This window comes from Taudactylus pleione, unplaced genomic scaffold (genome assembly GCF_031769625.1).
Source record: "Taudactylus pleione unplaced genomic scaffold, aTauple2 ptg000004l, whole genome shotgun sequence".
Taxonomy (NCBI): domain Eukaryota; kingdom Metazoa; phylum Chordata; class Amphibia; order Anura; family Myobatrachidae; genus Taudactylus; species Taudactylus pleione.
Genome location: NW_028284407.1, coordinates 5,572,716 through 5,587,815, shown reverse-complemented (window position 1 = coordinate 5,587,815; position 15,100 = coordinate 5,572,716). Strand labels below are relative to the sequence as shown.

Sequence of the window (15,100 nt, the reverse complement as noted above, 5' to 3'; positions counted from 1 at the left end):
ATGCGAGTGGCCAGGAGGCCGCTCCAAAAAGGAGAAGGGATGGCCCTGATTCAGAGCGAGCACTCTGTCAGAGCATCCGGCTCTGAATCAGGGCCTATGTACAGCACATTTGCTGTTATTTGACTGTCACCAGTGAGGACATTGCTCGCAAAAAACTTCTCCAAAATGTTTCTTAAATCTATGGATTTTTACTTTTTCTGGGGCAGTTGGGAAGTTACACCTACCCCCTTTTTGTTCTCATATTCTGCTCCATTCTTGTCTCAGAGGCCTCTGGTTATCAAGACAATATTAGCTACTGCCGGGAAAAAAAATCCTAAATTTCTGGCTTTCACGTGTTGATTTCCTCATGCACCCAATGAAATACTCAGTATATGACTTTACAACTATTTGGTATCCTGGATGACCACCCCTTACTCTCAGAGCCACACTAAAGCTATCCCTGCTCAATCTGCCAAGCCTCCAATCTACTCTTCAGAATCATCTACCTGACTTTCCTCCTAATCCTGTGACTACTTTCTCCATTGCTCCTAACCAGTGGCAGCTCCAGGGGTGGGGCTACAGTACAGTTCAAACTTCAAATAGGGGAGCCACACTAACTGCCAGTGAGTCCCAGCCATTTATGTTTGGCAGCGTGTGAAATGACAGTTGGTGTGACTCCCCTATTTGAATCTTGGATTGCACTGAAGCCCCACCTCTGGAGCCGCCACTGCTCCTAACCCCTCCTCATCTCCTATATTCCCCAGTTTTGTTTTACTCCAGAGGGTAAACTTACTATTCATCAATTTGTCAAAGATGCCAATGACCACCAGAGTTGGGTGATGGATATAAAGTGACAGCATAAATAATTGCTAAACCAGACTAGTTTAGCATATATTTCTGTTGCCACTTCAAAACTATCATGGTCCTACCAGAAGAAGGTAGGGAGGCTAGACCAGCGCACAGACAGGGGCATTGTACATGTGCCTCCGCAGGCCTTTAGTATACCTCTACTTTAATCACTCTGTATAAAAGGTGTGGTTTGGAACTGAGGGCTCCAAGTTCCTCTTCTAATGATCCGAAGGAGGTAGCCTATTGGGAGACTGAGAATGGCGAGACCATTGGGTAGGTGTTCCTCTCAGAGGGCACCTTTCTCCATACCCGTTGGAGTTGGCCAAAGCTCTACAGCTTCTGTCAGGACGTTTTCGGTTTAATATTTTCAATCCTTCAATTGTCACAATGGCTCCCAAGTTCTTTCTCCATAACTAAAACAAACTAAGTAGTTAGATACTATCTTTTGCCACTTACAACTGAATGGAAAAATCTCAAGTCTCCCTCAATTCAATCTCAACAGGGTTTTGTATGTCCATTGCATGAAGCTTATGAATAATATTATTATGAACTATGCTGGATCCTTTGACAAAATATGGGGCCGTGGTCATCATCATTTAATTCCCAATATACATTTCATATGAATCCAGTATGCTTTTCCCTTCTTGAATTTACCTACCTCCCTTTTATCCAAAATGGTCACTGGCTTAGACTGCCTATAACAATTTTTTATTATTTTACCGATTGTGGCTTACTGGTGTCAGCATGCTGCTCTTTTCTTTGTACACATGCTGACCTTCAAAATGTTAAAAACAAAAGTATAAAGTAAAACACAGCTTGGAATAACAAAAATAATATGCAAATCATGTAATGTATCTTTGGCTTGCATGCTACAGTACTGTGTTATTTAAAACCATCCTTCAGCATCCTAAACGTGTACTTACTACAATGTCGTTTTGTATTATGAATTATTATTATGATTATTATGATGATTATTATTATTATTTTTATTCTTAAATTAAATATTAATTCAAGTCACTTTTACTTAACACACTGTTAATACGTTTTATTACATGTTACATTGAAATTACACTTGTCATTTGCATGGACGATCTGCCCGAATATAAAGTCGTTCACTGGTCTGTCTACTGCTCAGAAATATTATTGAAGTTACAAAGCTTTCATCTGGCGTATTATGCACTGTATGTAATTATTCCAAGGTTCATGACATGGTTCTTTATTGCAAGGCAGAGAATCTGTAGTTATTGGTCATTAGTTACAGTCCTGATTTTTCTCTGTCACAAGCTTAGTCCAGAACATCTCACAGTGACAACTTTTAAGGAATAAAAAAAAATGAGAAAAAGTTTTAATTATACATTATATTAATTTGTTTCTAGATGTTAATGGTTGTGGTCATTTATAAAAGTGTCAGAGACATGATTGCCGTCTTATCTTGCTTAGGTTTTGACCCTAGCTAGTAATGAACGTATCTCGCTGATGCCTTCCATGCGGCTGTTGTTTGAAATTAGTCACCTTCGTGCCGCGACCCCGGCGACTGTATCAAGAGCTGGGATCCTCTATGTCAATAAACAGGACTTAGGGTGGAGCCCGTAAGTAAAACCTTTGTCTTTGGTAGTGTTTTATACATCTCTTCCATGACCAATTGTCATTTTAATTTCATGCTGCAGTATGCGCCAGTTAGTCCTAGAATAACGTCCATCCAAATACTGTGGATCTCTTGTGTTCAAATATTAGAGTAAAATAATTAGGGTGAATTGGCCTGTAAACCAGTAAGGGAATTCTCTTGTATAAGAGGATGGTGTATGTAAAAGATACAACAAACGAAAAAAAAATATTTTTAGGCATTTACCTACTTTTAAAGGAATTTTTTTAAGGACTGATAATAGTAATAGTGAAAATGTTACAACCAATAAACAGGAGAGGCGCAGAAATTAAGAACGATTGAACACATAAAGCGTATAAGTGTTCACACAGGTCCGATGGATGAACAATGTGACTTACCTTAATAAAACAAAATGAGATGCTTGTTATCATGGGCTGAAAAGTTCAAATCTTGTTTTAAGGCCTGATTCACTACGGATCGCAACTGCGATTACGCACGCAATTGGGGGATTGTTGCGTTCTGCACATACATATGCATCGCAGTGCACGAACTAGCCACTGCGATGGGGACTGCGATTGCAGAGACTACGCAGACCCATCGCAGAGTGATTGAAAGGAAGTGCAGTTTGTGGGTGGTAGGTGGTGACGGTGGCGACAGGGGGTTGGTCGGCAAAACGCAGGCGTGCCAGTGCGTTTTGAACGCCGTTGCAGGGGCGTGCATAAATTATCCACTGCGAAGCCGTACGCAACTCGAGTACACAGTGCGTGCGATGAAGTTAGCAATTCTTGAGTAAGATCAGAGCTTGTGCAAGTGTGCATGTGGCTGCGATGGTGCTCGATGTTACCAATGGTTTCGTAGTCTTGCTAAACATTACGGATGTGTGTAAGGTAAGGTGGGCAACCCTATGTAGTGCTGCGACGACATAGCGATCGCAATGGATTAGCATATCTGCGTGCGTAATTGCAGCCACGATCGCAGTTGCGACCCGTAATGAATCAGGCCCTTAGTCATTAAAACTGAAAATGCTCATTCACTGGCTGTTTCGCTCTATAGTTACAGTAATTTCACTTTTCTTAGTTGATTTTGCTATTGGTTGCTGATCTTAATGCATTTAGCTGCGACACAATGAAAACAGGATGCCGGAAAAAGAGGGTGACATAAAATGATAGGAGCTGATCTTGCGCACCGTTACCCAGGGGTGTATCTAGGAGTCTGAGCGCCCCAGACAAAGTAATGAACTGGTGCCTCCCTCCCTCCATATTATCTAAATAATTACACTCTGTACTTATAATGTCTCCCCAGCCAGCCCCCCTTCTGTCACTTTAGCCAGCCCCCATGTTTCATCAGGCAGCACCTCCTTCTGTTTCATTAGGCAGCCCCCCTTCTGTCTCCCCAGCCTACCCCTTCTATCTCCCCAGCCACCCCCCTTCTGTCTCCTCAGCCGTCCCCCTTCTGTCTCCCCAGTCACCCCCCTCCTATCTCCCCAGCCATCCCCATCCTGTCTCCCCAGCCATCCCCCCTTCTGTCTCCCCAGCCGTCCCCCTTCTGTCTCCCCAGCCATCCCCCCTTCTGTCTCCCCAGCCTACCCCTTCTATCTCCCCAGCCACCCCCCTTCTGTCTCCTCAGCCGTCCCCCTTCTGTCTCCCCAGTCACCCCCCTCCTATCTCCCCAGCCATCCCCATCCTGTCTCCCCAGCCATCCCCACTTCTGTCTCCCCAGCCGTCCCCCTTCTGTCTCCCCAGCCATCCCCCCTTCTGTCTCCCCAGCCATCCCCCCCTTCTGTCTCCTCAGCCATCCCCCTTCTGTCTCCCCAGCCAGTCCCCTCCTGTTTCCCCAGCCACCCCCCTCCTGTCTCCCCAGCCATCCCTTCTGTCTCCCCAGCCAGCCCACCTTCTCTCTCCCTAGCCATCCCCCTCCTGTCTCCCCAGCCATCCCCCTTCTGTCTCCCCAGCCATCCCCCTTCTGTCTCCCCAGCCATCCCCCTTCTGTCTCCCCAACCATTCCCCTCCTGTCTGCCCAGCCATCCCCCTCCTGTCTGCCCAGCCATCCTCCTCCTGTCTGCCCTGCCATCCCCTTCCTGTCGCCCCAGCCATCCCTCTCCTGTCTCCCCAGCCATCCCTCTCCTGTCTCCCCAGCCATCCCTCTCCTGTCTCCCCAGCCATCCCCCTCCTGTCTCCCCAGCCATCTCCCTTCTGTCTCCCCAACCATCTCTCTTCTCTCTCCTAAGCCAGCCCTCCTTCTCTCCCAAACCAGCCCCCCTTCTGTCTCTTTAGCTCCAGTCCATGGCCCACCGCATCCAGCCCACGCAGCCCACAGATACTTACCATCTTCTGGCTGCGGCTATGTCTGGCTCTTCAGTGCAGCAATGCAGTGTGCGTGACATCATAACATCACGTGCGCATTGTCTAAAAAAAAAAAAAAACTTTATTCATTCTATGTACCAGACTATATAATCTTGCACCTTTTGGTGCTACCTAAGCGCTAACCTTATGTATCTTTATTTTGTAAGTAAACTGTTAAGACTATAGTATATGTACAGTGTATTGTGGTGTAATCATTTAACGAGGGTCAGTTATGTCAAAAGCTTTCACACAATCTAATACAATGTAATATAGTGTAATATAATGTGATATAGTAATACCATGATGAGTCATTAGTGTTACTCTCCTGTCGTCCACCTTACCTTATTTTTCATGATGACAGGGCTGAGCTTCATATGCAGATGTCTGCCTAAGGTGGTGTCTGCGTTTCACATTAACCAACCCATTGTGGTTCCAGCTTTGAAAGACGATTCTCAGGCCTCCAGATCCTTAGATGTGGTCAGAGCTCTTAAGATCTATGTTGATAGGACAGCATCTCTCCGGAAGACAGATTCACTTTTTGTTCGGTATGATATTGCTCGTCCTGGTTGGCCGGCCTCAAAACAGACTATTGCACGCTGGATTAGTCTAACCATCAGGCAGGCCTATCTGGTCGCCTCTAAACAGCCTCCTGTTTCAATTACAGCGCATTCCACGAGCTCGGTGGGTCCCTCGTGGGCAGCTGCCCTTGGGGTTTCTTTGGCTCAGCTTTGTCGGGCGGCTACTTGGTCGGGCCGACATACTTTTGTCAAGTTTTATCGTTTTGATACTTTCGCAGCCTCTGCTTCTCAGTATGGCCGTGCAGTTTTGCAGGGTTCTCAGCGCTCTCCCGCCCGGGATGGGAGGTCTGGGATGTTCCCATTGTACTGAGACTCCAGTGTCCCCTAGCGGACGATGGAGAAGACAGCATTTTGGTACTTACCGGTACATCCCTTTCTCCGATTCCACAGGGGACACTGGATGCCCACCCGGCGCTGCTCTGCCTGCCAGGTTTGTAAGTTTGTCCTTCCAGGTTCAGACCATTTGCTTAATTGTTGCTTTCCTGGCTTTATCATGTTTCTTGTTTTGTTCATGTATGTTCTAGCGTCTCTTCTCCTCTGCACTTGTCTTTTCCAGCTCCCCTCAGGCACGGTTTCTAAGACTGACCTGTAGGGGGGTATAGAGGGGGAGGAGCTAGCTTCTATTCAAGATTTTTAAAATGCCAGCTCCCGGTTGACATACTACTATACCCCATTTTACTGAGACTCCAGTGTCCCCTGTGGAATCGGAGAAAGGGATTTACCGGTAAGTACCAAAATCCTGTTATTCATCATGTTAATTATCGGGGTCCGATAGATATGGCTTTTGTATCGCGTTGTTTACTTCCCTCTATTGTTAAGATAGACTATTTGTCTAGGGGTGTCTCGGATCATTCCCCTTTATTGCTATCCTTAGACCTGAAATTTCCCAGGGGTGCCTCTATTTGGAAACTTAGGCCCTGATTCAGAGCCGGATGCTTTGACAGAGCGCTCGCTCTGAATCAGGGTCGTCCTTCTGAATTTTAGAGCGGCCTCCTAGCTGCTCGTATAGCTGTGGGTGACCACCCACAGCTATAGCGAGCGGCCAGGAAGATGGTCGCGATGGTCAAGACCATCGCGACCATCGGGCTTGCGACGAGACCCTTGTGGTAGGGTCTCATTGTCGCAAGCCCTGGAGTGCTTTTGGCTCTATCAGAGCCGAAAGCACTCCCACTGACATCACTTGTGATGTCAGTGGGGCCGGCCCCAGATGGTAGGCGTTCCCATGGGAACGCCTCCGTCTGGCCAGCCACGCCCACCAAAGGGGGCGTGCTGTCACTCACCATCGACAGCACGCCCCCTTTGTAGCAAGACCCATAGTGACGGCTTGCCCGTCGTCATCCGGGTCTCGCGCATGGGCACGACGGAGCCGCCTCCGTCGTGCGCATGCGCACTGGGCTAACATCAACCCTCTTGCGAGCGCTCAGCGCTCGTGAGCGGGTGTGAATTAGGCCCTAAATCCCTTTTGGTTAAGGCAGATAGGGGGGCTTCCGAACTCCCTGCGGCATGGTGTGAATCGTTTGATATAAATTTAATTACCAACTCTGGTTTTCTAGTTTGGGATGCCTTCAAGGCTTTTTTGAGGGGTTCTCTGATATCTAGGATTGCGTAGCTTAAAGGCTGTAATAGACAGTGTGAGGAAGAATTGGAGTGTAAATGTGCGGAACTTGAAGCGATATACCTTGCTAGCGGTCTTTCTGCTGATAGAGTGGAATGGCTTATTGTACACAAACAGTTGACTGATTTTTTTACTGGATAAATCTAAACGATGCCTGCTGTTTGCCTCACATGACTATTATATTCAAGGGGATCGCACTGGCAGATTTCTGGCTTATTTAGCTAGAGCCGAGGTTTCCCCTACCACTGTGCACGGACTGCAGGATGCTGCTGGGATTCTTCGTGAGGATACTCCTTCTACCTTCTATTGCTACCGCATTCTCCACTCATTATGCTGATGTTTATAAATCCAGGGTTCATTATCCTTATTCTGAATAGTCCTATTATTTAGATCAGATCATTTTACCTCTCCTGTCTACTGAGCAACAACAGTTTTTAGCTTCCCCCATTTCACGAGAAGATGTGCAGGATACTATCAAGTCCTTCCCTAACATTAAAGCTTGTGTGGTTGATGGTCTCCCTAACGAATTATACAAGACCCATGTGAGTTTTTTCGCTCCCCAGCTGTTGGAGATATTTGGGCATTACTATAAGCTCGGTTCGCTCCCTCCCTCTATGGCGGAGGCTATAATTATACTGATCCCAAAGCCTGGTAAGGACCCACTATACCCTGATTTGTATCGCCCTATCTCATTGCTATCATCTGATATTAAAATATTGGCAAAAATATTGGTTTCCCGGCTTATTACAGTGGTTCTTGAGATTGTCCACACTGACCAAACAGGCTGTATGCCTGGAAGGTCCACTACCATTCATCTGAGAAGAGTATTTACCTATTTGCAGGTGGCTGGTAGGGAGATGGATGATGCGGTTCTTGTGTCCCTGGCTGCAGCACGTGCATTCGATTCGTTGGAGTGGCTCTTTCTCTGTGAGGTTCTATCTAGATTTGTAATGGAATCTGAATTCCTGTCATGGATTAAACTCCTTTACTCTTGCCCAGCTGCCAGAGTCAGTGTGAATGGTTTAGTTATGAATACTTTTCATTTGGAAAGGGGGACTAGACAGGGATGCCTACTGTCCCCTTTATGTTTGCCCTAGCTGTAGAGCCCCTGGCCTGTGCCATTAGAGCCTCCTCTCTGATTTCTGGTTTCAAAATCAGTGGGAAAAGCAGATGCAGAATATGTGCACATTGTGCATTGCGGATACGTCCCTGACCCTTTACTGTTCAGGTTAACAAGGGGAGTATCTAGCCCTTGTCCAGGATGATACTTGCCACCCGTGGCCAAAGGTAAGAGTCAGGGCCGTCATCAGTGGGCACTGCCAGGACTTATGTGTATAAGGGGCACACTACTACTGTGGCATGTGTATAAGGGGCACTGCTACTGTGGCATGTGTATAAGGGGCACTACTACTGAGGCATTATGTGTATAATGGGCATACTGTGGGCATAATATGTATAATGGGCACTACTGTGTGGCGTAATGTGTAGTATAAGAGGTACTACTGTGTGGCGTAATGTCTATAATGGGAAATACTGTGTGGCATAATATGTATAAGGGGTACTACTGTGTGGCGTAGCGTGAATAAGTTTTGTTCTTAACATTATAAGTACAGATTCTAATTATTGCAAAAATATGAGGGAGGCTCCAGTCTCCTACTTTGCCAGGGGCGCTCGGACCCCTAGATTATTATTATTATTATTATTATTATTATTATTATTATCGTTTATTTATATGGCGCCACAAGTGTTCCACAGCACCTTACAAAGTACATAAACAAATAGATTGATTTACAGTGACTTACAGTACAGTACAATACAATACATTATAGGACATAAATAATATACATTGCTACATTCGCGACCATAACACCCAGGTAAGCAACAATGCAAAGCAACCAAGTGTTAGGTGCCCTGGTAGAGAGTAAGAAGTAGATGAATATAGAGTAAGGAGAAGCACAAGAGGGTAGAGGGCCCTGATCATAGGAGCTTACATTCTAAGGGGGAGGGATACAACCCTGGTGAAAATTTAAATGCTTTTGTAGAAATTAAGTGATACTGAATAGACCCCTAACTATGTGATTTTTTTTCCCCATGGTACACAAGAGTTTTACTAGATACACACTGTAAAGTAATTGTGCTGATCAGCCATTTCTTGACTGGTCAGCCCGATTATTGCACAGTGTGTACACAGCACTCGGGGCTAACAGTCGTTCGAAAAGAGGAGTTCATCGGTCTTGCTTAGCCGATACTGTACAGCGTATGCAATATGTACATGATCAGTTTGACAACCTGCAGAAAAAAAACATCACATCAACAATCTTTACGGAAATGTATCGCTCATATAGGAACAACAGGGCTGCCGAGGGGGGGGGGAGATGAGTACTAATTACCTGGGCCCCCCTTCCCTCTAACCTGCAAGCAGCTGTCCAGCACACGCTGCTGAGCGCTGGGCTGCAGTAGGTTCAGGGATGATGCGGGAGGCATGGCCACGCCCCCTTAGGGGAAAAAATTAAAAACCTCTACTTGCAGAGGTTGGGGAGAGGGGCGCTGTGCGCCCTCAGCCTAGTGCAAATCCAGGGGGAGAGGGATCACTGTGATCGCTATGGAGAGGAGACTGCTGCTGACAGATAAGAGGGGGGAAGCGGTGTCGGACCCAGGTCACCGCTGGACCCCTTCAACAAGCCCAGTTACTTAGTACCCGCTCCCCCCCCACCCCTGAGTAAGGCCTGGGAGGCTTCCTGGCCAGCAGTCTCCTCTGTCTATGCAGGGGGGAGCAATGAAACTAGAGCCCCCATCCCCCCCGGATTTGCTCCCCTGTGGCGCTGCAAATATTTTTTGTTTCTAAGGTGGGGCGTGGTCATTTTTTTTTCCTTATTGCTAAATAATAGAACTTAAGCTGCATACACACACAACGATTTTGTTACCAATGATTTTCTGAACAATTAGCTGTCAGATTATATGTCATATTTTTTAAAGTGTAATGAACGATTTTTTTGAACTACAAACGATTTTTGCATATTCCCTTAATAAAAATCGTTGAGTTGGGCAGTGTGACTGAACTACAAACTACAAACGTTAATGCGCATGAACGATAATCGTTCATCGTTTTAACCTAGAAAGTGAATGATTTTTTTCAACGATTGAATGCTAAACGATATCGTTAACGATAATCGTTCAAAAAATCGTTGTGTGTATATGCACCTTTACTTTTAAAAAAAATGCCTTTTAAATGCAAAACTACAGTAACCATTCACAAATTCACTTTCATTGCTAATTACTAATTGGTGTGATTTAGAGCAAATGTAGCAATTAAATGCAATATTAGCAAATGAGCCCTAATGTGTTCAATGATGTACTGAATCTTAGCCACAAATAGCCTTAGTATACCATGTGGGCTTTATATCAGATACCAGAAATCTGGAGTCAGGGAGCACAGATAGATTATCAGTAATACACCGTTTATCCGACCTTACATTTTCATTAGCTGGCTGGTTTACACAATAATCAGCGCCACAATAAATGCAGAGTAACAATGTAAGACATTATCCATTTCCTAATATATTATATCTTTATGCTCGTTCCCTTTTAAGCAGCTGGCTGTAAAAAAAATATTCATGCAGAGCACCATGTTCTCAAAATTGTAAATCCAGATCTTATAATGCTAATAGTCCTTCTGTAATACTGCCAGCATGTAACCGCCAGCATTAAAAGGGTTATTGAAACGTTTGCTGGGCTGTTTTTGTGTTGCAATTGTGTGTCTTATTTAGCTGCACAGTGTCGCAGACATCTAAATGAAATGCAAATTCTACTGCTCATTACTGCTTTGCTCTGCGCCTGATTTCATTCCTTTTTTGTCAGTTACGTTACCAGCTGGATCGAGACTCGTCAAACTCAGTCAGAAAAGGCAAATCTGACCATATTGTTTGATAAGTATGTTCCTTATTGCTTGGAGCAAGTGCGATGTAATTTAAAAACTATAACTCCAATCCCTGAAAACAGCATGGTACAGGTAGAGGCAATGCATTTTATTTTCATCCTTTTTTTTTTTCTTAGCAACGTATGATATTCTGCATTCCACATTTAGCCCAACAGAAAGTATTTGTTATTGTAGAAAGATCCCATTAGAGTACATTTAATGCACCTAAAATTAACATTGGCTCAGGTGTACCCATCCCAGAAAATAAAATACAAAATAGCTGCTGTATATGACTGTAAGGATTCTGTACTTTTAATAGTCCTGGGACTTGTGCTGTTTACTGATAATGACATTCTATGTCAGAAAGAGAATCGGAATGCATTCAACTATTTTTATCACTGACTTGGTTGGGGAATATTTGAATATGGATGTATGTATCTGCATCAATTTACAATGACCCTAAATAAGAAACTCTTTGCCTATGCCTTTCTGAGGGGGAACCGAAAGGGGAGGGAGCAGGTACTAATCACCTCGGCTTGCTGGAGGGGCTCGAGTCCCCCAGCAGCAGCCTCTCTCCGCAGCCCAACACACACTGTTGTGTGCTAGGCTGCAGAGGGTCCAGAGAGGTTGCTGCAGTCTGTCTCTGTCTGCTGTGGGCCCCCCCCCCTGTGCATCTTTTCATGGGCGTGACCATGCCTCCAGAATTTGGTCACGCCCCCTCCAGTAGCCGGACTAGTCCCTACTCTCTACTGCCCTGCCTATTTGGCCAGAGTCCAATTTGGTACTTAGAATATAATATATGAGATATTGCACTCCCTGCTGTATTTTATATGGATATTAGAAGTCAAGTTCTGTGAGCTTATTAAGTAATCTTTCTATTATATAGGTCTTGGGAATCCAGAGTGATGTCAAATATATGGTGCATTACAACTTACAAACCACTTTGAGGCTAATGAAGAGTTGGAAGTAAATGGGACATACTTGGCTTTGTAAATAAAACATGCAGCAAACAAAATGCATATATAGTATGCAGAGCTGGACACATGTTGTGTGTAGTATATGTGCCTGGTTTGCTGCAAGTCATCCTAACTCGTCAGCGCTTGCATCTGTCCTATACGGGTTGCAAATGATACACCTCCTAATAGGCGTATTTTCATAAGAAAAAGGTCGGCCGGCACCCCGGGGAGGTATAAATCGGCAGGCCATGAGATATAGAGTTTTCCAATATGACCCTAGAACAAACGGATATACAAAACTAGTTCTTTGGCGCTAATATAGCCAATGTGGCTAAAACTTGTAAAAGAATCTTAAGTGATTGACCAAATCCTTTGACACAGACTGTGAGCTATGCAGAAATATACAGTAGCAATGCCCATCCAGTATAGAGGGAACAATAATATATATTGACAGGATTCATTTGTGATTTGATGAATAGTCCATGTTGGAACCCTCAAAAAATTCTCATAGAGAATATATCTCACAGTGCCAGACAGTAGTACATACAATCAGTGTATTGAGAATGAGCCCACTTGTCTCTCCTTTCAAACAAGGGCCCTCATTCAGAGGCTGTCGCAAGAAGCGATCGCTCTCTCTGAATGACGGCGGACGCTTCTTTTTTTTTAGTGTGGCCTCCTGGTCGCTAGCTAAGCTGTAGGTTACCACCCACAGCTTAGCAACCGACCAGGTTGATGGTCGCGATGGTCAAGACCAACGCGACCATCGGGGCTTGCGACGAGACCCTAAAGGTTGGGTCTCGGCAACCGCAAGCCCCAGGGAGCTTCCTGCTCTGATCGAGCAGGAAGTTCCCCACTGACATCACTGCTGATGTCAGTGCGGCCGCCCACAAAACGGCAGGCGTTTCCTTGGGAACGCCTCCATTTGTGTAGCCACCCCCCAGCGCCGCATACAAAACGGCGGGAGCTGTCGATCAACATCGACAGCCGCCCCTTTTGTAGTGAGCTCCGGAGTGAGAGAAATACTCTCTCGCTCCGGGGCTTGCGAGCGCAGGGCCTTAACATCGACCTGGTTGCGAGCGCTCAGCGCTCGCGACCGGGTCTGAATGAGGTCCAAGGTCTCCACCCAGTCCATCCTGGAAATATATTGGAGTTTCTCTCTGCAACATTTTTTTAAAATGTAACAAAAACAAAAATACAGCGTAAAATAAATATATCACTTAAAATTCGGTGCTATGCGTTTCTGATGGTTATCTGCATCTTCTGGTCTGGATAGGTGCATTTAGAGATGAACACACACTCACACCCCTGTTCCGGCTCTCTGGTTGTAAGTGTAGATGCAATCAGAATGCATGTGACTACACATATACCATTTCCTGTGTATCTGTAGTGCTTACAGTTTCTACACAACATACGCTTTTCAAACGGGCATACATTCAACTCTGCATTAACCCCTATTATGTGCTATTATATTTCAGTATGTCTTCATAGTGTGATTAAACCAAAAATCACCAATTATAAACAATGACATAGTCACTGTTTCCCTAAAGTATAATAATCAGATTTTGCAATGATCATGGATTGTTAGATTAAACATTAAAATGAAGACTTTTTTATATGCAACACCATAAAAATAAGGTATAGCTTAAGATGTATAAAACCATATTTGGCACAGAGGGGGCGTGTCAGGCAGAAAGGTGGGCTGTGCAGGGGGTGTGGTGGCACCATTGCATCATTGTGGCCCCACCCCTCCCTCGCTATACAGTGTCGAGAAAATAGGCAATGCATAGTGGGGACGATTACGCGATTCAGTGCGAATCTCTTCATAAGTTGTGAGCGGAATTTGGGGGGATGGGCAGCTGGAGGGGGTGCAGGAGACTTGCCCACTTTTCCTGGTGGTCGGGAGTGCCATTCTGGGAGAGTAGGCAGGTATGTATATAAAGATACTTTTTTTGCATAGCCAATAGCATTAACATTTAATTAATTGAATAAACACGGAAAAGTAGGTTTCATGGATGTCAAAAACGAAAGGTCAGCATCTAGAAGAGGCGTGGCCAACCTGCGGCTCTTCAGGTGTTGTGAAACTACAAGTCCCAGCATACCCTCCCACCCATAAGCTAGTAAAGCATGCTGGGACTTGTACATTCAGCTGAGAGCCACAGGTTGGCCAGGCCTGATCTAGAAGAATAACTGGTTAACTAACGAGGTATATTTATATATTTTTACTGAATTGTAATTTATAATCACTATTTTATATATTACATAGACATTATGCGCCTTACTGGATTGTCTTCTGACTGCTGACAATACCCCGCCAGATTCCCCTCGTGAGCTTTATGAAATGTATTTTGTTTTTGCCTGCGTCTGGTCTTTTGGGGGTGCGCTCTTTCAGGATCAGGTAAGTAATGCTTTATTCAGATGGGATGAAATATTCACCAGCAGTTTGTTTATTTACTTAATGTAAGATGTTGTTCCAGCTAATCGATTATCGTTCGGAATTCAGCCGATGGTGGAACAAGGAAATGAGAACCATTAAGTTCCCATCAAATGGTACAGTGTTCGATTATTTTATTGACCCTGACACAAAGAAATTCACTCCTTGGACAGAGAGGATTCCAGAATTTGATATGACCCCAGATGCTCCTTTACAGGTATAGCTACAGTTTTGGCATAATACAGTAAGTACAAATATTGCCTATATACAAACCCAATAATGACCAATTGCCTATATACAAACCCAATAATGACCACCGCAATAGGGTTCTAATTTTTGGGAGGTTTTAGATTTGGTTAGACACCATTCAATCAACTCACTCCCACATGCAAAGGGGTCGGGCTTGCAGCCAAACTCTCCCACTCGCGGTCTGAACTCACCCCCCCATGGGGCTGAGAACAAAAATCCGCAATTCCGGGGCCATTGTAAGTGTGGCATATATTGCATTAATGAAAAGAAAAACTAGCACTAAAGGAGCAAGAGAAGGAAGTACTGATGCAGCGGTATACAGGAGGCAATTGTCAACCTCCCAAACATAGAATAAATAAACCAAGGAAATACTGCGCTCCAATACCTATACTGGGACACTGATGTAGCACACATCAAGTAGTAATAAATAAATGACAATTTATTCATATAATGTAAAATAAAATAGCAGCACATATAACAAAATATAAATAGACAATATTATCAATGAACATATAAAATGCAATTACAGGGTATAATCCAATACATAAGAAGAGTTGATCAGGCTCTTACAATAAAAATAAA

The 15,100-nt window shown here is 44.6% G+C and overlaps 1 protein-coding gene across 2 annotated transcripts in view; it reads left to right on the top strand.

The window, feature by feature from the left end:
• The window catches only part of LOC148543364 (dynein axonemal heavy chain 11-like), a 361,950-nt gene that overhangs the window by 13,772 nt on the left and 333,078 nt on the right, over window positions 1-15,100 (top strand). For both annotated transcript variants that reach the window (XM_088472011.1, XM_088472001.1), the window contains exons 7-10: window positions 2,269-2,417; window positions 10,825-10,975; window positions 14,102-14,233; window positions 14,313-14,486. In XM_088472011.1, coding sequence (XP_088328137.1) covers window positions 2,269-2,417; window positions 10,825-10,975; window positions 14,102-14,233; window positions 14,313-14,486 — 606 coding nt within the window. The remainder of the gene's footprint in view (window positions 1-2,268; window positions 2,418-10,824; window positions 10,976-14,101; window positions 14,234-14,312; window positions 14,487-15,100) is intronic.